We start from the raw sequence: 26,069 nt of genomic DNA, 5'->3' as shown, positions 1-26,069 counted from the left end.
TCTGTGTCAGCACCGTGACTGGCTTATTCCCTGCTTGACCTTTGTTATCTAACCCAGCGCCCCCCACCCCCAGAATAAAGTCTGTAAAGCTTGTTATAATACGACTCAGTCCATTTTCCTTTGTGACTCAAAGTCCTAACTGATCACGTTCCTTCTCTGAAACGGGCTTTGTACCCTCTGGCCCCCCTTTTTTCTATGCTGTCCCCCAGCTCACATCTCTGCTACCATCCTCTGGTCTGGGATGCTCTCTGATTATTAACATCCTTCAAGATCCAGTTCAAACATTATCTACTTTACAAGGTTGACTCTGAAGAAAAAAGAAAACATATATATCTGTATATTTAGTGTATGTGTGTGCACACGCATGCACACATGCACACACACAGACACTTTCCTACCAGTTGTGTGCAAGGCTGTCTACCCGTCTTGGGGAATACAAAGAGGAGCAAGTCACTGTCCTTGCCCAGAGATGTACCCAGTGCAAAGGGCCAGAGTAGGAGATGAGGACTGACACTGGACGAGGCTCACAAACTCTATAGGCTTTTCATGCCCACAACTCTCTTTGGAGGAAGGTAATCCCTGGTAGATCTCTCTACATAAAGCTGCTGGCTATTTTGCCAAGTACAAAATGTTAGCCTAGCAGTGCTCTTCTGCCCTCCAACCAGCTTTGAGGGCCTTGGCTTGGGGCACCACCTATTAGATGAAAGAACCAACCCGATCAGATCTTCTCTCCTGGGAAGAATTCACACAGATGGTCACTGAAGGCCAGGCTGCATCTGCCCCCGTGCTGTTCTCCTCCTCCACAAGGCAGGTGATGGGTCCCGTCATAGAAGCACCATCACCATGGAGGTAACACCTCTGTTTCCTTGAGAATGAAGAAGCCCCTTCTCCAAGGTAATCTGGGAGGTGATTGACACATGGTGTCATGAGAACATAAGTGTTAAGTCACTTCAGTTGTGTCCAGCTCTTGCACTCTGTGGACTGTAGTCTGCCAGGTTCCTCTATCCATGGGATTCTCCAGGCAGGAGTACTGGAGTGGATTGCCCTGCCTCCTCCAGGGGATCTTCCCAACCCAGGGACCAAATCTGAGTCTCTTCTGTCTCCTGCACTGGTAGGCGGTTCTTTACCCATAATGCCACCTTGGAAGCCCAAGCTAGTACATGAGTCACCACCAGACAGGCCACAGTGAGAGGAGCGGACCCAGTAGTGTTCAGCTGGGTCCAGTGTCAAAGCAGATGAGTGCAAAAGAAAGGCCAGGCCCAGGAAGGTTTGCAGAATAGCCTGATGTAATCTGGGTCTACATGTGAGCAAGGAGAGCCCCAGAGAGGCTGGCAGATGGGCCCAAGTAAATAATAGAACCAGTAAATAATAGAACTTTCACATCCTAGAACCTGAGTTCTCCCCACAGTAACCCCATTGCACAAGGCCCAACATAGACAAGACTTGGCTAGGTTCTGACAGCCTTTTTTTTTAAATCAAGGACTTTTCTGTGAAGCTAAGGAAGCTTCAGACAGCATCCCTTGTGTCACCTGTGTATGGACTTTTTAAAACTTGGAATTTTGTGAAGATTTTTTTTTTCATATTCCCCAATTATACAAGCTTCAGGGATGCACCCTTGGTACAGGGGATGGGTTATTTGGGAAGGAAAGATGATATGGAAGAAAAGCTAAAAGGAAAAGAAAAAAAAAGGTAAAGGAGCCCGGGGCAGATTCCAGAACATTCTCCTGCAGTGAGTGGGTCGCCTTTTCCTGCTCACGAATTTCCTCCAAAAGGCCAAAGGGTGCAAGGGCTCCAATTAGGAATCCCCTATCCCCCATCACACTCCCACATTTGAGAGGCAAGGTCGGAGGGTGGGGCGCACATCAGAAACCAGCTGGGCTAGCTAGCATCAGTGAGAAAAAGAAAGTCAGGCACCCGAAAAGACCTCCCGCAAAGGCAACACTGTGAGTAAAGTGTCGCCTCCCCCACACCCTCTCCTCCTGGGGAGATTCCACGTTCATACACAAAGTACGCATGCGGGATGACCCCCTTGCGGCATGTTCAGCTCCAGGCGATGGTGAGAAAACAAAGGGCACCTTAAGGCCCGGGGCGGCCAGAGCCGCAGCCCTGCGGAGTACCGAGCACGTGGTGCGCAGGTCCCTCTCCGCCCAGGAGTCCGATTTAGAAGAAATGCTGGGCGGCAATGCATCTGCACTGCCACACGGGGGCGTCAGTCAGAGTCGCTTTCTGTCCGCCCGTTCCGGTTCGCCTTTAGAGGAGTTCTGCGACTTATTTTTCTCTCCTCGTTTAAAAAATACTACTCTTGCTATTACAAAATATTTTTAAAACATTACTGTCGTTACTACAAAACGTAAAGCATCTAAGTTAGAAAATGCACAAAAATGGCTTGCGGTCTGATTGTTAGAGAACTACTTAGACCATACGCTTCCAAACCTTCCAATGATTATGTAATCATGATATACCTAATATATATTATATACATAATATATAAAATCATATAACCATCCTTGACAGACTTCTCTTAAAGTGTCATGAACATCTTCCCTTACCAACTTTTTGAGCGAAATAATTTCAGGTATTGGTGTCGTGTTCCGTTGTCCACTGCATTAAAAAACATTTTTATAGGTCACCCGCACGTTAGAGAAAGTTGCAAGTGCTGCCTACCGGGATATAGTGAACTATATTCTTATTGCTGGAAGGACGTTTTTCATTTCAACTCGAAGGTGAACAGGAGGGACCGCTGGCCAAGGAAGTGAACACACAGAAGCCCCGAGCGCGGGGGCCCGGACCCAAAGCCGCAGAGGCGACGTGGCTGCGGCCCCTGGGGAGACGGCGCGGGCCTCCCGGGACTGGCATGGGGAGGGGCGGCCCGGCTGGTCCCTGCAGCGGGGAGATTCCCTCGGGGCGCAGGGGGACCGAAGCCCGAGACGCTCGCGGCCCCGCGGGCAGGTCGGACGCTGAGTCCAAGCGGCGAGTCTAAGCGCGCGCCTGGCCGCGGCCGGTGGGTCCGGGCGTCGGGGAACCTGGGGATCGGAGTGTCGGCGGGGTGGCGCGCCAGTTGGCCGGTAGATCGAGGGAGCCGGAGAATCGGCGGGCCGGTGGATCGGGCGGCCGGTTAGTCGGTGGGTTGGCGGGGGCCGGGAGCTGGGGTGAGGGGGAGTGTGGGCAAGTCGGCTGGGCAGGGGTTGGGGGAGTCGGGGGTTTGCTGGGCCGGCGGGCAGGGCAGCGTCCGGGGGCTCGGCGGGCAGGCGGGCCGTGGGGCGGGGCGGGGCGGGGCGGGCGCCGCGCCTGCCGTTCGCCTCTCCGGGCTGCAGGTGGGGCTGTGCGGCCGCGCTGCCTCCAGGAAGCCTCACGGGCCTGCGCCGGCTCCCAGGATGCAGTGTGGACCGGCCGGGCGCTGACGGCGGCGGCGCGTCTGCGGGCGGAGCGGCGCGGGCCGGCCAGCGAGAAGCGCGGCGACGCGGGCGGGGACGGCGGGGCCGAGCGGGCGCCGCCTGCGGAGAGGCCGGGGGCCGGCCTGCGTGGGGCCGCGCGGCGGCGGCGGCGGCGGCGGCGGCGGCGACGACTTCCTCCGGGCCGGGCCGGACAGCGCAGGGCCATGGCCGAGGCGGCCGCGGCTCCGGTAAGGGCGGCCCGCGCGCACGGACGCGCGGACTCGGGGGCCCCCGGGGCGGCCGGGGCCCAGCACACGGCGCCGCAGGCCCTGGGGAGGAGCTCCGGGGGCCGGGCCGGGCCGCCGGGCCTGGGGCTCCGGGCGAGCGGGACGCGGGGTACGCCGGGGCCTACGGCGCCCGCCGGCCGGCTGGGCGCCCCCACCTCCCCGTTCTGGGCCGAGCCTGAGCCCGGCGGAACCGGTCGTCCCCGCACCGCGGGCCGCCCCTCGCCGAGTTCCTGCTGCCCTCCGGGGCTTCCTGCCCCCGCCCCATCCGCTGCGCCCCCCCCAATCGCGCGCGCCCCCCACCACCACCACCCCGCGTCTCCTTTCTCTGCCCACCGCTCGCTACCCCCCAGCTCCCCCCAGCGGCCTGGTGGCACCTGGGAGGTGTCCGGAGCGGCCGCGACTCCGCAGGCACCGAGTCCCCCTCTGCGCGCCCAGCTCCTGGGGTTGGGGGGGTGGGGGGCGGTTCGGGGCGGGGAGACAGCTGCTCCCCCCGGTTTCGTAGAGGTAGGCGCCGCACCAGCCGTTAGGCGTGATTTTGTCCGCGCAGCAAACCTAGGCGGGGGTAGGTCCTCACTGTCATGAAAAACCCGAGGCCTAGAGAAGTTAACTTGCCCAGGATCGCACAGCTGGCAAGTGCGTGGGAAGAGAGGGTCGCTCTGTGTGCTGGACACTCGACGCCTCTGGGCAAGCAGACAGGTACACTTGGTGATGGCGAAGGGAAACACGAAAGAGGCAGGGGCCCGGGCCTGGGCTGCTGAGATGCGAGTGGGGCTTGCAGGGGAAGGCTCGGGTTTCACCAGCCTGTGCGCGGACCCGGTGGAGCTTTCCCGATAGGATAGGAGGCTTGGACACGGAGAGGCGGGCCCCGGGCCGGCTTGTTCGAGGAGGAGTCCGTTTGCCTGGAAAAGGTGGTTTAGGTAGGGAAGCAGGGGGAGAGGAGGCCGCGGGAGAGTTGGAAGGGGTGTGAGGGCCTGGACTGCATCATCCCTGGTGGGGAGCCACTGAAGGCTTTGGCCGTTCTCTTCCCATCGGTGGCTCCCAGGCGGAGAGTTTCCGCTTCCCTGGCAGGAGCCTTGCGGCCAGCCCCATGTGTCCGCTCACCCTTCAGTGAGGAGAGGGCCTTGAGCAGTGGCCTCCTCCCACCAAATAGTGTGGAAGCCTTCTAGGAGGCTCCCTGGGCCCCCGTTAAAATGTCAGGAAACTGGGTGGTGCCTTTGTTTATAAGGTCAGAGTTTATGCAAAGGCCCTTTTCTTGCAGCACAAAGATGATAAGGGCAGTCAGATGCTCTTGGAGGAGGTTAAGTAGGATTTTAGGAGATATGGAGCTGGGCAATAAAGTGAAGACACTTGTTAGTGTCTGGGGCCCTATGTCAGGGACTGGTCACCAGAGGAGGACTGAGGGGAAGGGAAGAAACGTCGCCCCGTGCCCAGGGGCGCCTCGCACTCAGAGGCAGGGCTGAGCCAGCCCAAGGTGCCAGGCTGGTGCGGTCCCCACAGCCTCAGGGCAGAACCACCTACCTCTTGAGCAAGAGACCCACCCACATCCAGTTGTTTCTCTACCAGTCCAGCTCCTCCCCATCTTTTGAGATCCGTCTTCCTTCTTCAGGTCAGAGGTCGTTGGTCCAGCCGCCTTCCAGACAACCCCAGGATCCCAAATGCTCCGTCCTCAACAGTTTTTCCAACCTGTTTTCAAACTGTCTTGTCACTGTTTTCTGAGGTGTCCACCCGTGTCCTGGTTCTCAGCAACTCTCTAAATGAATCCTCACAGGTTCCTATGAGTCACCATTTTAACTTTGCAAATAGTCACCAGACATTTGGTTAGGAATGATTTTCAGAATGTTGTAAGGTTTCATTGACCCTCAGACACTGCCAGATGGTATAAATATCAGGTCTTCTTCCCTGACTCATGGGTCCTGCCTTCAGGGGTGTGTGTGTGTGTGTGTGTGTGTGTGTGTGTGTGTTTGTAGGGGGGTGTCTAGTGGTCCAGCCCACCCAAAGCAAAATGTGTCAGGCAGGTCACTGGGGAGTCTCCACGTCTTTATGGTGGTTGCAGCACATATAAAGTCTAACCTGATGGCAAATGTCTTACCTTCCTCACCTGTCTGTAAGGTGCGTTACTGATCCTGGGGCAGCACCAAAAATGTCTGAAATTGATTTTCCCCTTGTGAGTGGTGGGGACAGTGAGAGGAAACAGTCAGTCTCACCAGGGCAGGGCGCTTGTGTTGGATCGGAGTCTTAACTCTCGGCTGGGGGCAGAGCGGGAGGGAGGAGATTTGCAGTCATGGTGATTTTTACTTTGAGGGGGGTAGTAATTGAGAAGGGGACAAAATCAGAGTGTCCTGGGGTGGAGAGGAATTGGTCACTGGATTTCCATGTTTATTAAAGAGACACGAGATGCTTCTTTGAAAGAGCAGTTGAGCAACGCTCGTGTTTGTGTCGTTTCAGTGAACCAGCTGTTTTTTTTTTTTTTTTGCTAGGTCATTGTCAGTAGACAGATCCTGTGCGGTTATGATGGGAGGTGCTGGCTGGGCGCTAATAAACCTGCAGTTTACTATTTCTCCACTAAAACATACCAGCAGCTTGCGGTCACTATTTATCTAACACAATTGCACTGAACGCCTACCATGGGCCCCTGTGTGCTGTGAGCAGATACAGCACTGCCTTCAGAGACAGAGGGGGAGGTAACTGTACAGGGTGCTGAGAGCCGTGACTGGGGTCTCTGTAGGTGGGCTGCAGAGGCCTGGAGGGACGGTACCCACCCAGAGGAGCTGACCCCCCAGGCGGAGGTCTGGCCTGAACACCCCCCACCCATCCTGCCATGCGCACTACTACCCCCTCCCAGCATAGCTCCCTGACGCCTTGGGGAGAGGGGGCTCACGGAACACAGCAGGTGGAATGACTGATGCTGGTCTGCTCTCTGTTTCTGAAAGATTTCTCCCTGGACAATGGCAGCCACGATTCAGGCCATGGAGAGGAAGATCGAATCACAGGCCGCCCGCTTGCTTTCCCTAGAAGGCCGAACAGGCATGGCCGAGAAGAAGCTGGCGGACTGTGAGAAGACGGCCGTGGAGTTCGGGAACCAGCTGGAGGGCAAGTGGGCCGTGCTGGGGACCCTGCTGCAGGAGTACGGGCTGCTGCAGAGGCGGCTGGAGAACGTGGAGAACCTGCTGAGGAACAGGAACTTCTGGATCCTGCGGCTGCCCCCGGGCAGCAAGGGCGAGGCCCCCAAGGTAAGCCCTGGGCACCGGGGGTGGGACAGCCCGCGGCTCCTGCCCGTCGGCGTGCGGGTGAGCCTGCGTGACCCTGTGGTTCCAGGTGCCCTTTGATGATGTGGCCGTGTATTTCTCTGAGCAGGAGTGGGGCAAGCTGGATGAGTGGCAGAAGGAGCTGTACAAGCACGTGATGAGGGGCAACTACGAGACGCTGGTCTCCCTGGGTAAGGCTTGCAGTTCATTTCCTGGTTAAATGTGATTTAAGGAGGTCTCAGGGCTTCCCTGGTAGCTCAGCTGGTAAAGAATCCGCCTGCAATGCAAGAGACCCCAGTTCGATTCGTGGGTCAGGAAGATGCCCTGGAGGAGGGCTTGGCTACCCACTCCAGTACTCCTGCACTTCCTTGACAGTAAAGAATCCACCTGCAATGTGGGACACCTGAGCCTGATCCCTGGGTTTAGGAAGATCCCCTGGAGGAGGGCATGGCCACCCACTCCAGGATTCTTGCCTAGAGAATCCTCATGGGCAGAGGAGCCTGGCGGGCTGCAGTCCACGGGGTCACAAAGAGTCGGACAGGACTGAGCGACTAAGCACAGACAGCCCGGGGAGATCTCAGTCTCTTTCTTGCTGCTGGTGGCTTTTTATCGCAAGGACACGTGAATCACTGGGACCCTTGACCATGGACAGTCATCTCCCTCTTACTGAAGTTGAGCCTGGGGTGACTGAGTCAAAGGCCGTCTTCTGCCTGGTGAAGTTCACAGGTTGCCAAACCGAGAGGCATAGCGACCCCCCTCCTAACCAGGCCCGGAGCACAGCCGTTTCTGTCTCTTGCTGAGTCCTGGAGTGGAGGAGGCTCCTCTGACTCTCAGATCCTGTACGATCAGTCCACGTTTGAGGAGGGCTTTTGCTCTCGCCTTCTCTTACTGAGACGTGAGGCTTTGACCGAGAAGAATATGGGCAGACCAGGCTTCTCGCAGCCCGCGCTGCCTTCATACCTGGAGGCTTCCCTGACCCTGGGGCTGCCGCCGCTACCCTCATGCAATACCCCCCAAGAAGGCCCGTCTACCTCTTCGGGTGGTGTCTGTGTGACCGCAGGTATGAAGGCAACAGGGCATGCTTATGAGGCGGGAGCAGGAGCAGGTGTGAGGTGATATTCCGGTTTGCAGGAATGCACTGCTTCTTAGGGGCTTCCCTGGAGGCTCCGTGGTAGAGAACCCACCTGCCAATGTAGGAGATGCAGGTTTGATCCATGTGTTGGGAAGATCCCCTAGAGAAAGAAATGGTAACCCACTCCAGTATTCTTACCAGGAGAATCCGATGGACGGAGGAGCCTGGAGGGCTACAGTCCACAGGGTCGCAAAGAGTCAGACACGGCTGAACGACTAAACAACAACTGCTTCTTAACCTGGAGACCCTGTATCAATGTGTCTTATGCTCAGCACCGCATCTTGGGCCAGATGAGGCTTTGTTTTGGGGACCGTCCTGGGCCTTGTAGGACGGCCATCAGCCTCTTGCCAGCGGATGCCAGAGGCACCTCTGCCCCGTCCCCAGTCTCGACAACCAAAAACATCTCCGACTCTGACCAGTTTGCCCCTGGGAGGCAGACTCATCTGTGCTTGAGTATCACCGCCCTATACCAATCGAGAGGTGTGGTTTCTAGGCCATCTTGGTTTCCCGGGCTGCCTGTCCCCACCTCTTGAGTGGAACGTGGCCAAAGCTAACCCTTCCGTTCTTCTTCAGACTACGCCATCTCCAAGCCCGAGGTCCTCACCCAGACCGAACAGGGGAAGGAGCCGTGCTGGCGTCGTGCTGGCCCCAAGGTTCCAGATGTTCCCGTGGACCCGAGTCCAGGTGAGGGGTGGGGATGGCCGGGAAGACAGGAGGGGGTTAGATGGACCCAGGGGAGGACACGGCCAGGGCGGGCGTGACCTTCTTTCCAGGGAGAGCTGAGGAAAAGCAGCAATGCTTCAAACCTGAGTTTTCTTGTGACCTTTAGCACGTCCAGCTTCCCAGCATGGAAACAGGCAGCAAACCGAGTTTTTAGGAAAGAGATGGCGCCCATGGCTCAGAATTAGGGGAAGAGGGGGCAGGACGCAGACAGGAAGGCAGAAGGTCATGAAGATAGGATTTAGTTCATTCATAGCTTTTCAAAGAGTCAGCCTTGCCTCCACCTGAGAACCAGATTTCACTGAAACCCATTAGCAGTCACAGAACATTGACCCGTTAGTCACGTTTCAGTCCAGCCAGAGCCACTGATTTATTTCAGGTGAATCTGGATACCCGACACCACAGTCTCAGGTTTTCCTGGGCCAGTCAGCACCTTTGAAAGTTAAGGGAAGGACGGGTGGACGCACGAGAAAAGCCAAACAGCTGACGGGAAGACCTTGCTGGGCTGGGGGTCTGCGACAGTCTGTCTGTAAGCAGGGGCAGCCCCTGCAGCCTCAAGCCAGCCTCCTCCCAAGACCTCTTGTCTGTCTGCACCACCTGCCTGGGGCATTCCTTCTTGTCTGAACACCTGTCTTAGTAAACAGTCTTATGTGTTTGTGATTTATGAAATGTGTCTTCCATGTGTGCCGTTATCACCACAATTCGATTTGCTCTTTCCCAGGGGCAGGCTGTGCCCAGAAAGCATTCACCCGTCTAGGTCAACAAACATGTTTTGAGAGTCTCCCAGGTGCCAGGGACTGTGCTAAAAGTGAGACCTTGACGAATAGCAGAGTGCTACCTGGATGGGGAAGACAGTTAGGACACATGGGCAGCCAGCTGCTCACCAGGGTGGGAGGCTCCCCGTAGGTCTGTTTTATTGCACTGACGACATCCGTGGGGAGGCCTCCCTGGCTTCTCCAGCACGCTAAGAGAGTGAAATAGGGGCCTGGAAATGCGGTGGCTTCTGGCGAGACCCTCCCCCGCGCCCCCTCCAGGCACTCATGTTCCCCTCTCTTGGCCTTGAGCTCCTCTGCGGGAACTCCTGCCAGGTGGCCCCCCATCCCCTCCCAGCCTGGTCCCTGGCTCGCCCTCCCCGGCTCAGGGCTTGGTGCAGCCCCTTGACAGACCTCCTCTCCACTTCTCCGCAACCCTGAAGTCCTCCCACAGTAGTGCTCTGTGGAACTCAGTCCCCAGCAACCCACCCCCCCACCCCCCACCCCACGTCCTCAGGCTCTGCCCCAAGAGTCCCGCCTGCTCCCCTCCCCTCCCCCTCCACTGGGCACCAGGGGGTGCTTCTCCTGCTTTTCCTCCTGCCTGTCCTTTTCTATTTCCGGCACCCCCCTCTTCTGACCTTTTATGGTTGGAGTGCCCTCCGTGTGCCCTCCCACACTCACACCCAGTCATCCTAGTGAGTGCTCTCACTGGGACCTCTCCCCTGAACTCTGTGGGGTCCATGTCCCCATGGACAGGTTACGGATGTCCTGTTTGGAACACGTGCCTCACCAAGCTCCTCATCCGCCATCAAAACCCACTCTTCCCAGGCAGTAGGCAGCCTCCATCCTCCGCTGCGGCCCCAAACCCAGGGTCATCTCTGACCCTCATCCACACCCGTCCGCCCCGACAGCGAAACCCTGCTAGCACTGCATGCAGACTCTCAGGTCCCTGGTTTCCTGCGTGGCCTGTGGCAGGCACCTCCTGCCCCTCTCCCTGACCCTCCAGTGTCTGCTCTCCCACGTTACAGCAAACAGCCCTGCTGGCTTTGCACCAACTCGCACCATCGGGCTCGTCTCCCCCGGCCCTCCACTCCCTGTCCCAGCCTCCCTGCTGCTCTCCCGGAGCTCCACACTGGGCCAGCCTCTGAGCCTTTGCACCTGGTCCTGCCTTCTGCCAGGCATGCTCTCCAGATACTATTTTATATTCACGGATTTTATGTGGACAAGGATATTATTATGTATGTAGAAACAGAATATATTTCGTATTTATAGAAGATACATGTTTCATATTTATAGATTTGCTTGTCTGGTAACCACCCCCACCTTCGTTAGGATATAAATCTCAAGAGGATAAGAACCTCTATTGATTTTGTTCATATAATCATTCTGGGCTCCTAGAATACTGCACAGAGTATATATATATGGCACAGAATAGGAATTTAATATTTGTTGAACGTGTGCCGTGTTTCATCATTTGTATGTATGTATGAAAATATATATTTCTGATATAATCTAAATTCCTTTTCAGCTCTCTCAATCTCATTCCTCCCCAGGATAACCAGTTGTCCAAAAGTCGATGTCTGTCCTCTCTATCCACATTTTAAAACTTCTATTATGTACATGTGTAGCCATAAACAATACAGAATATGGTTTTGTGTGTCTTGAAAACATCACATAAATGTCATGATATCTATGAGTACCCTGTATTTCATACTTATCTCTATTGATGCATATAAATCAAGTTCATTCATTTAAAATGGATGTTCAGTATTCCAAAAGCAACTATATCTCAATTTATTATCTATCCCTCCATTGAGTTGTGCATAAGTGGTTTCTAATTTCTCACCGTCACAAGTGGGAGTCGAGTGGACATTCAGAGGCGTCTCTCTGTGTCCAGGTGCTGGTGCTCCTCTAGGGAACAGGCCAGAAAGGGCATGCCAGCCTGCACCTCTGCCTTTGCCCTTAGTCACAGATCACCCGCCCTGTGGTCACATGGGCATCTGTGCTTCCCAGCCCTTACGGGTGGTGCCTATCTTCTTACTTCCTTGCCCAGTTTTCAGAGTTAGATGTTTGCCAGTCTGATGGAAGTGAAATGGTATCTTGTTTTAATTTGCATATCCCCAGTTGCAAGTGGAGCTGAGCATCTTCTTCAGATTGTTATTTGGTTTCTTCTCCAGTGAATTATCTTTTTCTGTTTTTCTGCTGTTTTCATTATCTTACTGATTCAGGACCTCTATGTAGTTTGGGATATGAACGCTTTATCTGTTATTTGCATTACAGATTATCTTCTCCCAGGCTGTGGCAGGTCTTTTAACTTTGTAGTCCTTGGGTAAAAGTTTTAATTTTTGGCAGAGTCGTTAACCCCAGTCTTTGCCTTTACGATCTGTGCTTTTTCTGCCTTAAAATATCCTTTCCTGCCTCCCTCTAGTTTTGCTTTTCACATTAAAGTCTTTAATCCAACTAGAATTAATATTTGTGTAGATTGCGAGGGAGAATTCTTTCAAAGTTTCCCCACAAGACATCTGACTTTCCAGCAGAGTTCACTGGATATTCTTCCTTTTCTCCGTGTGTAATGTCTGTCCCATCATGAACCAGACTTCCATACACGCATGCGCCGTTTCTCTGTCTTCACTCATTTCTTCTGTCTCAATCTCTGTACCAATTCTCACCGTTGTTAGTTTCATAATAAGCCTTGAAATCTGGTAGACTACACGTTCCCTACTTGTTCTTCTAAACTTTTCTTGGCTCTTCCTGGACCTTTGTTCTTCTATATGGATTTCAGAATCTTTATGTCAGGTTCTCAGAAATCCTCTTGGAATTTTGACTGGAATTGCATTTCCTTTATAATTTCACTTCTGGAGAACTCCTGTCATTGCAATATGGAGCCCCCTTATCCACAGGAAGACTTGTTTATTGTCGCCTTCTGTGTGTGCCTGAATGAGGCTTTAACACTTTTCTCCTGATCATTGTTTCTATTGTGGATGAGATTTTTAAATTAATTACATGTTTCAAATAGTTGTTGCAGGTGTGCAGTTATGCCGCTGACTGTTTAGTGAAAGAAAACATTTTCTCAACCTCTCATTACGTCTAATGACTTGTCAATTTAGATTCCCAGGTTTTTTTTTTTTTACATAGACAGTTGTGCCATCCGTGGATAGCACAAAAGTTGCCTCTTCTTTTGAAATTTTCTTAACTTTATTTTTCTGGTTTCGCAGTGGGTATAGGACATGGTTAAATATTAATAGCAGCCATGATAGCTGGCATCCCTGTCTGTGGAGTTTCAGCATTTAGGGTGATTTTTTTGCCATAGACTTTTTGTTTTTTAATTGGGGGATAATTGCTTTACAATATTGTATTGGTTTCTGCCATACATCAACATGAATCAGCCACAAGCATATATATGTCCCCTCCCTCCTGAACCCTGCTCCCACCTCCCACCCCACCCCACCCCTCGAGGTTGGCACAGAGCACTCGGTTGCGCTCCCTGTGTCACTCAGCGAATCCCCATGTGCTGCCTATTTTACATACGGTCCTGGATCTGTCTCCATGCTCCTCTCTGTTTGCCCCGCCCTCTCCCCACACTCTGGCCACATGTCTGTTCTCTGCGTCTGTGTCTCCATCGCTGCCCTGCAGATAGGTTCATCAGCACCATCTTTCTGGATTCCATATGCATGTGTTAATATACAGTATTTGTCTTTCTCTCTCTGACTCACTCTGTATAATAGGCTCTAGGTTCATCCACCTCATTAGGACTGACTCAGCATGGTTCATTACTAGAGAAACGCAAATCAAAACTACAATGAGGTTTCACCTTGCATGGGTCAGAATGGCCATCATTAAAAAATCTGCCGTAGACTTTTGAAGATAACTGTTAGTTTAAAGATGTTTCCTTCCACTTCTGGCCACAGCTTTTAATCCTGAACAGGTTTGTCATATTATACCAAATGCTTCTTTTTAAAATATTGTTTTATTTCTTTCATACATTGTTACTATGTTTTATATAACATAAAAAATACATACAGAATATACATAACATTAACAAAATACATAAAGTTGAGAGAACAATTAGTCAGCATCCCCCATATTCCCAACCTCTAGCGTAAGAAATAGATCATAACCAAAACCTTCCAACCTTCCAGAACCCATTGTCCCTTCCAGACCCCACACCCTCCCTTACTCTTCACAGATAAACAGAAATGCAGACCTCTGAGATCAGTCCCTTCTTTTCTTTACCTTTTTATTACCTGTGTATATATTCCTAAGTAACACTGTTTAACCACTTTTTGAACTTTCTATGAATGAGATCATAATATATACATTCTTCAACTTGCTTTTTTCGTTTGACTTTACATTTTTGAGAGTCATCCACGTTGATGTAGTATAGCTGTAGTTCATTCCCTTTCATGATTTTCACCCCTAAAGTTTGTATTTTTGAATATAACGAACGATGCGTTTTTCCCTTCCACTGTTGATGGGTGTTTGTGCTGTTTCTAACTGTTTTGCTTTCAGGAACAATGCTGTGCTGGAAAGTCTTACACGCGTGTAAGAGTTTCTCAAGGTAGACGCCGGGCAGCAGAGCTGCTGGGTCATAGGAAAGTGCACACACGGCTCCTCCTGGTAGCATCCCAGTAAGCTCTCCAGCCGTAGCGCGCCCGTCCTCAGCCCTAGAAATGCCGTCTATTTTTAGTTCTGCCCATCTGGTAGCAGTGAAATGTTTTAAAATTTATAGTTTCAAATGTGTATTTTCCTAATTAATGAGATTGAACATTATATCCTCTGTTTATGGGCCACTTATCTTTCCTCTTCTGTAAAATGTCTGCTTATGCCTTCTGTATACTTTTGTTTCCCCTTCTGTATTGACTTGTAAGAGTTCTTTACTGTTCTGAATATTAATTCTTTCCATATATATATATATATATACACATGTATATACATATATATTTCCCTATATATATATATATTTCCTTATACACACACACACACATATATACACACATATATATCCTCTCCATTTACGGTAGATTTTAAAGAACAGATGCTTTTTATTTTAACATACCTGGACTTTCTAATTTTTTACCTTTACGGTTTGTCCTTTTTATATCTTAATTAAGAAATTTTCCCCTACCTCATGGTCATGATACACCATCTTATTTTTCTTCTAAAATGTTGCCTTTCATGGTCAAGTTCTTAATCCATCCAGAACAAACTTTTATGGCCACAGGAGGTTGGAACGCTGGTACTTTTTCGCTGGTACTTTTTCACTGGTACTCTGGGCTTCCTTTCCTTTGTCCTTTCAGGTAAACGTCCTAATTGCCTTACCAAATTCCATAAAAAATCCAGTTGGGATTGTGGTTGGAACTGCACGCATTCTGTTAATCATTTTGGAGAGAACTGACCTTTTTACTATATTAAGGGTTTTATTTGTGAAAATCATCTGTAACATCTCAGTGAAGTTTTATAACATTTTCTCGTTATATCTTTTATTCCTCCATTCTTTGCATGTTTTGAGTCGCTGTTGTCAGTGGTGCCTTTTTTAAGGTGCATTTTCTGTTTGTTGCTGGTGTGTGCTGGGGTCGTGGGGACAGGGAGCACCCTTTCCCAGTGCTTTTTCTCCTGTGACAGGGCTCGGTTATGTAACATCCCACTGTCTCACACAGTTAGGCATCCCACCAGGGACGCACCTTGTCGGGGAGTTTGGGAGCAAGGCTTGGACATGCACGGTCCCTGCCCACCCTTCTCCCCTTGGGCAGCTGGCTGCCCCCAGGGATGTGCTGCTGTACTGGGGAAAGCCTCCTTCACCAGGGTCCAGTGGGTGACTTCCTGATCCAGGGTCAGTACTGAGGACCCCTGTTGCCACAGATAAAAGCTGCATCCCTGTTTATCAGTTCTAAGAAGAGTTTATCCTCACCAGCCTTCCTCCTGGGTTTTAGTTCTCTGATTGTAAGATCTGTGACAGGGAAGAAAAATGGTGATTGCCGTGCTCCCTTAAAACCCTAGGAGTAAAGGAAAATGCAGTTGTCTTTATTTATTGATATTTCTAAGAACTTTGCTAAAAGTCTCATTAGCCCTAATAACTTTTATAATAATTGTCTGATGATTCTCGTTTTCTAAAAAGATCATCATATCCCCTATGAGTAATACGAATTTTTTGTTTGTTTTCAAATCTTTTAGTTTTCTCTTGTGTGCTAGCTGAGAACTCCCAGAAAATTCTTATACAGAAGTGATGACAACAGGTGTTCAATTGGTTCATGATGTTAAAGAAGATGCTTTTTAACTTTTCACACTGAGTCTAATATTTGTTAAAGGTTTTGTTGATCAGTGTCATTTATCAGGCTAAAAGAGTTTTCCCTATTTCTGGTTGACTAGGTATTTCTAACAAGAATAGCTATGAATTTTTATGGAATGCTGTTTTGGTATCTGTTGAGATGATTATAGTCTTCCCTAGTGGCTCAGATGGTAAAGAATCTGCCTGCAATTCGGGAGACCTGGGTTTGATCCCTGGGTTGGGAAGATCCCTTGGAGAAGGGAAATACCCACTCCAGTACTCTTGCCTGGAGAATTCCATGGACAGAAGAGCCTGACAGGCTACAATCCCTGGGGTCGCACAGAGAGACAATTATATGATTCTTCTTTAACCTCCTAGAATGGTAAATTATGTTATTTTTCTAATGTTGAACCAAGCTTGCAACCTTGGGGAAAAGTCTAAGTTACCCATGATCCTCTATAAACAGTGCTAGACTTAATATGCTAAGTATTTTGTTTAGAATTTTGGAATCTTTCTTCATGAGTGAGCCTGGCCTATACTTTTCCTTTCTTAGACTGGCTTTGTGTGATTTTGATATTAAAGATCAAAGTTATGATGCATTCCCTCTTTTTTTAATTTGCTCATAGACTTTGTGTAATATTGGAATTATCTATTCTTTGAATGTTTTTCTTTCTAGGGGAGATTTTTATCTACTGATTTAAGTTCTTTAATAATTATAGGACCTTCTATTATTTTTAATTAGTTTGGAAGTTATGTATTGTTTCTGTTCTTTTAGAAGTAATCTGGAGATGTTTATCTTCTAAAATACACACTTGTCATTTGTATGTGTGTGTGGATCTGGTTATGATAAAAACTCTCAGTTGTGTGGGTTTGTATATGTGTTTATATGTGCCTGAAAATGTCCTTCCTCCATTTCTACATTTGAAGGATGTAATTCTAGTTTGATTGTTAGCTTCTTTTAGCCCTTTGAAGATAATTTGCTAGCCAATATTCTTGTGGGTAATCTTTTTTCCCCTACCTTTTAGATATCGGTCTTGGTGATCTGCAGTTTCACTACAGTGTATCAAGGTGTGGATTTCTCTTTCTTTATCCTGCTCTAATCACTGATATTTTTCAACAAGCTGGGAAGTTTTGCAGCACTGTCTTTGTGAATACTGCCTGGCCCCATTTCCTCTGTCCTCCTATTCTGGAATGGTTCACATCAGTTCATAACTTTGACCTTCTCTTCACATCTTCCTCTCCGTCCCTTCACTGAGCTCTGAAACATCTCTTCTGATCTTTTCTTCTAGTTGGTTCACCTCGCTCTATCCAGTCATTTCCGTTGTTGTTTAACCTCCAGGTTGGGTTTCTAAATCTCAATTATTTTATGTTACAACTGTTTTGTCCATCTCTTATTCGTTATGCTCTCACTCCCTCTATTTATTTCAGTGAGTGTATTAAACTTCAGATTCTGTGTATGAGGTTTTCCATATCCAGTTTTTGTGGTTCGTATTCTGCAGCTGATGATTTCTGATGGACTGAGGTAACTGGTTTTCCTGTTGAGGTGGTGGTTTATATTTGGGAGTTCTTTAATGCCTGAGAGCTATTTAAAATGCTGTCCTGAGAATCTCTGTCTGCCTTAGCTTGTCATCAGGTCACGACAGTGTTGGCCTCGAGGTTTTGGGGCCATGCTGTTGTGTGAGGCCCAGCACCAGAAACCCTTGAGTACCCACCTGGGCTGTGTCAACTCCCAGGGAGGCTGTTCTTCGCATTCAGCCAAGACCAAAGGCTAGAATGGGCAGTCTCCTTCCACGGGGCAGGTTTTCACCTTAAGTTTAGTGCACTGGGAATGTTGCCTTTGGGCCCAGGTTTATGTGTGTGGTGGTGGTGAGGGGTCTCCAGCCCAACCTCCCACCCTGCTTGAGCCCCAGGCTTCTCACAGGTGGGCCCAGTCCATAACAGCCCAGCAGTAGAGCAGAAAACGCCTGGCAATTTACCATGGTTGACCTAGGCTTTCTTAGAGGTCATCCATGGTTAAAAACTTTGGGGGTTTTACACTTTACCCGTCATTTTGGATATTCCGTACTGAGAAGAGTTTCTCTGCACAGCTAACCAGTCAGACAGAAACATTAGAAGTGAGTGTTGCCTCTGTGTCCGTTGAAATGACTGTATGGTTTTCTCCATTAATCTGTTTGTGAGTGGTGTTACTGCATTTTCCAGGAGTAGCTTCTCCTTGAGTTCTCAGGATAAATCCGGTTTGTTCTTAATGTATTGTCTCTTTTACTTTTTTGAAAACATATCACTGGACTTGATTTGTAATTCTTTCATTTAGGATCTTGTGTATCTGTTCATAAATGATCGTTTTATGAATTGTTTCTCTAGTTTGTGCAATGAAAATTATATCAGCCTCATAAAATGAGTTGAAAGCAATTTTCCCTTAGCATTTTGAAGATATTATCTTCTTCCAGAAGATATTATCTTGCTGATAGAAATCTTTCAATCTGAATGTCATTCTTTTATCTTTGGTGTCCTTTAAGATTTTCTCTTTGACTTTGCTCTTATTCCATTTCACATGAGTACTGTCTAGGTTTGTATTCTTTCTTATTCCCTACTTAGGAATTGGTGTGTTCCTTCAAACCATGGGCTCACCATACCTTCAGTTTTGGAAAATTATCAGCCATTATTTCTTTCTACCTGTTGCCATGTATCCATTTCTCATTCCCTCCTGAGATTTCTACCAGCTTATGTTGGAACTTCTCGTTGAATCCTTTGTGTCTCAGCTTCTCTTTTATATTTTCATTTCTTTATGTCTCAGTGTTGTGCTCTGGACTGTTTCCCCAGTTCCATCTTCTGAGTCACTAAGTTTCTCTGCAGCTGTGTTCATTCTGTTGTTAAGCCAGCCATTGACTTTTTCATACCCATGACCGCTTCTGTCATTTCTAGAATGTCTGTACGGTTCTCTTTCAAATATGCCTTTTTAAAAATAATTTCCTGTCCTTGCCTTAGAGAGTCTTCCTTCATTTCTTTGACTGTTTTAAACATACATATGCTATTATATCCTTCTAGCTATTCTTTTTTTCCTGTAGTTTGTGGGAGTGAGTTCTGCTGTGGCTCTCATGCCAGTTGGCTCCACTTCTGATTTGTGGGTTTAGCCTGTCCCGTAAGGCCTGTCTTGCGGGGATGCCCTAATGGGCAGGTTTGCATTTGCCTTGGTTTGGGTGTCTCTTGGGTTGCCATGGTTTTCAGTCAACTTTTCTGTGAATTTCTCAACTTAGGGCTTCTGCACCATATGGGTAGTATGAAGTTACTTTCTAATTTCTTTTAATTTCTTCTGGATGGCTTTCCTACCCATGGCCCTGGACAAGAGACAGCTTCCTCATACCTTGCCTTTCCTCACAGATGGTCTTAGTCCCCATCTCCCCGATGGGATAGAGCCTCACGGCTGCTGGATGATGCAGGCAGCTCAGCCCTGCTGCCTCCTCACTTGGACATCAAAGCCCAGCCCCTAAGGCCTGCATCCTGTTTCAGCAGCTCTAGTTGGCTTCTCACTCAAACTCTTAGTTTGACTTTGTGTTCTTCCTTTGACTCTTATATATCTGGACTCTTTCTCTTGTGCTCACGTAAGTACATGTATATGGGTAAGGTTGTGGGGACAGGGGGTAGATTTTATGTGGGTTTAAAATGAGAACAGGACCTCCCTAGGGCAGTTCAGCCTTGCTCATGGACCAGAGATCCAGCCCTGAGCGTGTGTTCTGTCTTCCTGCCTGACCCCTGTGCTCCATACCATGTGACCTCGTGCTCTGCCTGGAAGGCCTCTCAGTTCCTCTTTGAGCTCTTGCCTTCCCTTCCCACCAAGCTCTTTCACCTTTGCAAGGCCCTGTGCGCCTTTCCTTGGCTGGAAGTGTATCCACCCCAGGGCCGCTGATGCTGTCACTCACGCATTTTCTATTTTCTCAGGCTCGGGGGCCCCAGTTCCTGCCCCTGACCTCTTAATGCAGATCAAGCAAGAAGGTGAGCTCCAGCTCCAGGAGCAGCAGGCTCTGGGTGTGGAGGCATGGGCAGCCGGACAGCCAGATATCGGGGAGGAGCCGTGGGGCCTCAGCCAGCTCGACTCTGGAGCAGGAGACGTCTCTACCGATGCTGCCTCTGGTGAGTGGCCAAGGCTGCGAGCAGACAGCGGGAACCAGATGTAGAGACTGAGGGCAAGGCCTGGGAGGAGGAGTTCCTGGAAGCATCGTGGTGGGGCTGCAGGCTCTGGAACATCTTGCCTGGCTAGTTTAGGTTTCCCACCTCGTGGCAGGGGTTGCTCCGGATGACATCTTGCGAGTCCCTCTTGGCTCCGAGTTGCTCTCGTCCTGGTATTTCTCTGCTTCACTCTCACCAGCCATACCCCTGTTCTTCTTGCCCCAGCACTGAGCATTTAAATCACCAGCTGCCTCCTAAGAGGGGCTATATGGAGGTAGAGAACAAACTTAGGGTTACCAAGGGGGTAGGGACGGGGAGATGGGATGAACGGGGAGATCGGGAATGACATGTATACACTATGCATAATAGACAACTAATGAGAACGTACTATGCAGCACAGGGAACTCTACTCAGTGATCTGTGGTGACCCAAATGGGAAGGAAATCCGAAAAAGACAGACTATGTGTACACGTATAACTGACTCACTGCTAACACAGCAGAATCTAACACAACATGGTAAAGTAACTGTACTTCAAAAAGAAAAAAAGGGGGGGAGGGGGCTGTACGACTAGAGTCAGCGACATCTGCGTTTCCTGGTGCCTCAGAGAAGGGGGCAAAAACTGGTTCAGGAGAGGTGGGGCCGTGATGCTCGGGCGGGAAAGCTGCCGCTGGTGGGGTCCCCGGGCGCCTGCCTCCCCGTTCTTTCCCTGACGTGCCCCCCCCCCCCCCCGCCCCGCTCTCTCTTCACTGCAGGCGTCCATGCCAACTTCTCAACCACTATCCCGCCCACCTCCTGGCAGGCCGACCTCCCTCCCCACCACCCCTCCTCCGCCTGCTCAGACGGGACGCTGAAACTCAGCACGGCCGCCTCCACAGAAGGTACGGGGCATGGCGGGAGGACTGAAAGAGGGAGGAACGGAAGTGCTCTTGGGGACCGGAAGTGCTCATGTCTGCCTCTGAGGCGCCCGACCCGCCAGCTAGGAGGCGTTTAGGGGCCAGTGATGCGAGAACTCTGTGCAGTCTGGCCTTTCTCTCCTTCCAAATTCTTAGACTTGAACAGCCTTTCTTGAGAATGTCCACAGTTCCTTTCTTGTATTATTAACCAGTCCGTCCTGACAAGCTGATGATCCCTTGAGAGAATATATACCTCTTGCCCAGACTCAGCAATCCTGGCCCCTCTCTGGCCTGGAAAAGCCAAACCCAACCGGAACCAATTCTTAGGTATTAGCACTACCAAAGACAGAGGTCCACCAGCTCAAATTGGAAAGAACTGCCATCAGTTCAGTTCAGTCACTCAGTCGTGTCCGACTCTTTGCAACCCCATGGACTGCAGCACACTAGGCTTCCCTGCCCCTCACCAACTCCCGGAGCTTACTCAAACTCATATCCATCCAGTCAGTGATGTCATCCAACCTTCTCATCCTCTGTCGTCCCCTTCTCCTCCTGCCTTCAATCTTATCCAGCATCAGGGTCTTTTCAAATGAGTCTTTTCAAAAGAACTGCTGTATTTATGTATTAATTTTCTGTTCTGTTTTGAAAACCAGTTAGCTGTTACTTCAATAATTTCTTTCATATTAACACCCCCAAATTGTGCTAAAAGCCTAGATCTCTGATATAAAACTTGAAAGTGTGAAATTCAAGTACATTTAAGTAAAATCAAACATTACTATTTCATGACTATTTTTATCATTAGCTAGCTGGCTGCATTTACTGAATGCTTGCTGCATGCAAAACCAGCATGCTCAGGGCTTTCACGTGTGCTGCCTGGTTTAGTCTTCATGCAACCCTGTGGAAAAGGGTATTCACAGAGGAACTTGCCTGAAGTGGCTGCTGCTCTATGGGGAGCCAGGGTCCAGTCTCAGATGTGCCTGAGCCCAGCTCTGTGCATTGCCACCAGTGGTCTGAGTTCCTTCCTTGGAATAGCTTCATGATTAGCCTTACCAACCAAACTGAAAATGAGAAGTGATGGGGAGATACAGTGGTTCCTTACCTGTGGTGAAGGCTCTAGAACAAGGTGAGCATATATGATGGTTGCTTTACCTGTAGAGAAAGTTCTGAAACATGATGTCCTCACCCACAGTTTGAGGCAGTTGCCTGACCACCTTGGGCACCTCTGCTGAACTGGATCCTGAGGCTTGGATACTAGGGCTCAGAGTGGCCTTGGTGGGCTGAATATCCAGATGAAAGTATCAGATCTTCCCTTTCTAAGCAGGAAGGGGGACAAAATGATACCTGTTCTTTCTCTCTTTCTCAGCAGATGTAAAAATTGTGATAAAAACAGAAGTCCAAGAAGAAGAGGTGGTGGCCACACCAGTGCACCCTACTGACCTAGAAGCCCATGGGACACTGTTCGGACCAGCCCAGGCCACGAGGTTCTTCCCCAGTCCTGTCCAGGAAGGAGCCTGGGAGAGCCAGGGCAGCTCATTCCCCAGCCAGGACCCCGTGCTGGGGCTGAGAGAGCCCGCCCGGCCAGAGCGTGACCTAGGGGATCCCACCCCCGCAGTGACCCAGGACGAGACCCCTCCAGGGGACTGGCTCTTCGGGGGGGTCCGGTGGGGCTGGAATTTCAGGTGTAAGCCTCCTGCAGGCCTCAACCCAAGGACCGGGCCCGAGGGGCTGCCCTTCTCCTCCTCCGACAATGGAGAGGCCGTGCTGGACCCCAGCCAGGCCCCGAGACCCTTCAATGACCCCTGTAAATACCCCGGCCGGACCAAAGGCTTCGGCCACAAGCCGGGTCTGAAGAAGCACCCGGCAGCCCCCCCGGGGGGGCGGCCGTTCACGTGCACCGCGTGCGGGAAAAGCTTCCAGCTGCAGGTCAGCCTGAGCGCGCACCAGCGCAGCTGCGGGGGCCAACCCGATGGGGCCGGGGCCGCGGGCAGCACGCGGGACGGCAGCGGCCTGCGGTGTGGCGAGTGCGGCCGCTGCTTCACGCGGCCAGCGCACCTCATCCGGCACCGCATGCTGCACACAGGCGAGCGGCCCTTCCCCTGCACCGAGTGCGAGAAGCGCTTTACCGAGCGCTCCAAGCTCATCGACCACTACCGCACGCACACGGGCGTGCGACCCTTCACCTGCACAGTGTGCGGCAAGAGCTTCATCCGCAAGGACCACCTCCGCAAGCACCAGCGCAACCATGCGGCAGGCGCCAAGCCGGCCCGGGGACAGCCCCTGCCGCCGCTGCCCGCCGCGCCCCCCGACCCCTTCAAGAGCCCCGCCGCCAAAGGACCCTTGGCCCCCACGGACCTCGTGACTGACTGGACTTGTGGCCTGAGTGTCCTGGGACCCACCGACGGTGGGGACCTCTGAGCCCTGCGCGGCCGCCCAGCCCTCGGGCCCCCGCAGGCCCCGGTGTAAAGAGTCGCCTCTCCAGACGGCTGGGCGGCGTGCGCAAAGCCTCGAAGCCAGACGGATGGAGCCTGGAGGGGAAACCAGATTCCCATTTGCCGAAATGCTCACCGGAGCAGGAGAAACTCCCAGACGGCCCAGCTTCCACCTCTAAACAAAGTAGAATTCTCTGATTGTGAAACTGAGCAGCATAGAATCTTAAGTAATTTAATTACGAAACTTTTTTTTAATTCTTGGAAGACAAAGCTGGAAAATAGTAGTAGCACCAGTTTAAACTTTAACAGTGTACCTTTGGTTTCTGGATTGCGTGTGTGTTGTGGGCTGTGTCCTTATGGAGTCTTGACAGAGCCGCCGGGAGGTTGGCTGGCCGGGGATGCAGGCGAGGAGGCACTTGGACCTTCCTGGCCCCAGTGGCCCCCGGGGGACGGGCCGGTTTCAGCGCGCACACAGCCCCAGGGGAGTGGAGATCCGGCTCTGCCTGGGGCCAGCAGGGCGCCGTGGACTCCAGCCGCAGCTCGGGCGCGAGGAGGACTGAGCCGGAGCGCCCCGCGTCTCCCAGCACCTGTAAAGGCCCCCTGCACAAGTGCCAGCCCTGCGGTGTGCACCTGCCACCCCAAGGCCCTGGGACGCACGTGACTCCAGGCCTCGTGATGGAGGGCTGTCTGAAGACACTAGTAGGGCTGCAGAGGTGAGGCGCGGGGTAGGGGGCGGCGGGAGCAGACCCGGCCACAGAGCCAGACCTGCCCACCACCCCGCCACAGGGAATGCTGCCCTCTGCTCCAGCCCGAGGCCCGCTTCCTTTTTTCGTGTGGTGTCTTCTCCCTGTCCAAATGCTTCTGCTCCGAATCTCATTTGATCGTTCCTGTGACCTAGTGAAGCACGCGGAGGAGCATCCTTTCCCTTAAGAGAAGAGGCAGAAAGTTAACTCTGAGGAGGGACTCAGCTCAACCTCGCTCACCCCCCTCTCTGTGTGCACAGTGAGTGCAGACAGCTGGCAAGGGCCTGGGGTCAGATGGGTTGGCGCGCGGCTCATCCTCCTGGGCCAGCAGTCTGGGGTGGACAGCTTTTCACGCTGCCCTCTTAAAAGATTTGACCCCTAACTGCCCGAGCCAGAAGTGGTCAGGCCTCCTCACACTTTAGCTGAGAGCTGCCGCCTCTGTGACGGGTGGTTGCACTTCCTTTCCCTCCCACCCCAGGGGCCGGGGCAGGGGTTGCTCGCCCCCCTGGCTGGCATCTTAAAAGAAGGTGGAATCAGAAATGAGCTCAGGTTTGTTGATCCCACCCGAACGCTGTCCCTGCCACACGAGTATCCATTCCTGTTTTGTTGAGGCAGACGCTGGTTCTTTGATCCCACCGGGATCTCCTTTCCCTGAGGACGGGGCGACCACGGCTCCTGTTCATTCAGCTCCCTTGTGTGTACTTTTATTAGGCAATAGACTAGTTAAGAAAATTGTTTCTATGTACTGTATATTTTGTACCTGTTTACACTTCTAATATTGATATAACTGATATTTTGAAAAAAACAAATGAAGAGGAGACATCCTGTTAAAAATAAAACCTAACCAGCACCGAGGTGGTTTGGTGGGTTCCATTCTTAAACCTGGTCTTTGGCGCTGGTGCCTCTGCACGCATCACCCACGGTCAACTTCTGTACCCTCCTGCTCAGGGTCGCTGGGCCCAGGGAGGCGACTGTTTCTGAGAGCTGGGATGGGAGAATCCAGAGAACTTTGACTTTATGGTGATAAAACTGACATCCGAGAGAAAATAAAGCCACATCCAGTCCGTTTGCTTCAGGATATAGTCATGGTTTTTGTCATTGAGTCTAATATAATATGGTACCATGTACATGAAGATAGGAAGAAAAAAAAATTGCAGGAAATCAAAAAAAAAAAAAAGAAACCAAGCTGTATGTTTTCTCTTTGCATCTTTTCTTTGCTGGGCAGAGGCGAGGAAAGGATCCTGGGTGCCTGTAGTGGCCGTAACCCTGATCTTGGAGTGAAGTCTAACTGATGGACTTGAGCCAGGCTGGCTGACACCCATATTCCCACCAACCAGAGTTGACAGTTGTTAGCAATCCTATCTCATGTTTTGGTTATACTCTCTTTTTTTTTTTAAGGAAACGAAAAGATAAAAAAAAATCCCCGTTTGTCACCAGGGGTATGGGAGGCAGAGAAGGAAGGGGAGTGGAAGTCATCTAGACCCGTGGTGAGATGGCAGGAACAGGCCATGGCATCTCTTTCCTCCTTAGCAGCTCTGACCTGTCTCCTGTGCTTCTGGCCCACCCTGGCCCCCGCTGGCCATGTCTCAAGTGCTTGGAAGTCAACCGGGACACTTCTGGTGTCTGCCCAGCTCGAGGTGCCTCTCTTCCACCACCACGCCCTCACCCATCTTCACGGTGTCCTCATATCCCCCGACCTACATGCTGCGTGCCTGTTATGCTACAACCCCATGGCTCACGAATGGACGACTCCTACGTTCTGGCTTGGGTTCAGTCTCCAAACAGACGGCATGGGAGGAAAGGGTTTAGGTAGCGTGGAGGGGAGATGGGAGTTAGTTCAGTCTCAGACAACCAGAAGGGGGCACTAAGTTAGGGAGACCAGACACACTGTGGAATGGGGGCCACCAGCATGGCTCCCAAAGGATTCCTGGGAACCCTTCCTTTGCCACTACTCTAGGAATCCCACTGAGGCCCAAGCACAGTGGTCTTTATGTATTAGTTTCCTATTGCTGCTTTAACAAATTACCGCAGACTTTGTGGCCTGAGCTAACATCAATGGCTTAAACC

General features: G+C 51.1%; 1 protein-coding gene across 7 annotated transcripts; it reads left to right on the top strand.

Moving 5' to 3' along the window:
• The first annotated feature begins 3,371 nt into the window (after positions 1–3,371).
• Positions 3,372–25,080, top strand: ZNF746 (zinc finger protein 746). 7 transcript variants are annotated; one of them, XM_042248987.2, is made up of 8 exons: positions 3,372–3,622; positions 6,592–6,891; positions 7,016–7,097; positions 8,180–8,518; positions 8,612–8,722; positions 19,712–19,903; positions 20,693–20,818; positions 22,194–25,080. In XM_042248987.2, the coding sequence occupies exons 1-8, from the start codon at positions 3,599–3,601 to the stop codon at positions 23,243–23,245; spliced, it is 2,226 nt and encodes a 741-aa protein (XP_042104921.1). In that variant the 5' UTR covers positions 3,372–3,598; the 3' UTR covers positions 23,246–25,080. The 7 variants fall into 7 exon arrangements, with proteins under 7 accessions (XP_042104921.1, XP_042104920.1, XP_042104919.1 ...); XM_042248986.2 differs by having other exon boundaries at positions 6,977–7,097; positions 22,197–25,080; XM_042248985.2 differs by having other exon boundaries at positions 6,977–7,097.
• The last annotated feature ends 989 nt before the right edge of the window (positions 25,081–26,069 follow it).

The sequence above is a fragment of the Ovis aries genome, chromosome 4, assembly GCF_016772045.2.
Source record: "Ovis aries strain OAR_USU_Benz2616 breed Rambouillet chromosome 4, ARS-UI_Ramb_v3.0, whole genome shotgun sequence".
NCBI lineage: Eukaryota > Metazoa > Chordata > Mammalia > Artiodactyla > Bovidae > Ovis > Ovis aries.
This window is presented reverse-complemented; position numbering and strand designations above follow the sequence as displayed.

Bases quoted from the DNA above. Each gene is read 5' to 3' on its own strand.
- ZNF746 (XM_042248985.2), top strand. From the start codon at position 3,599: ATGGCCGAGGCGGCCGCGGCTCCG. The intron at 3,623-6,591 runs GTAAGGGCGGCC...TGTTTCTGAAAG, and splicing joins CCGAGGCGGCCGCGGCTCCG to ATTTCTCCCTGGACAATGGC. The intron at 7,098-8,179 runs GTAAGGCTTGCA...TATTCTTACCAG, and splicing joins CGAGACGCTGGTCTCCCTGG to GAGAATCCGATGGACGGAGG.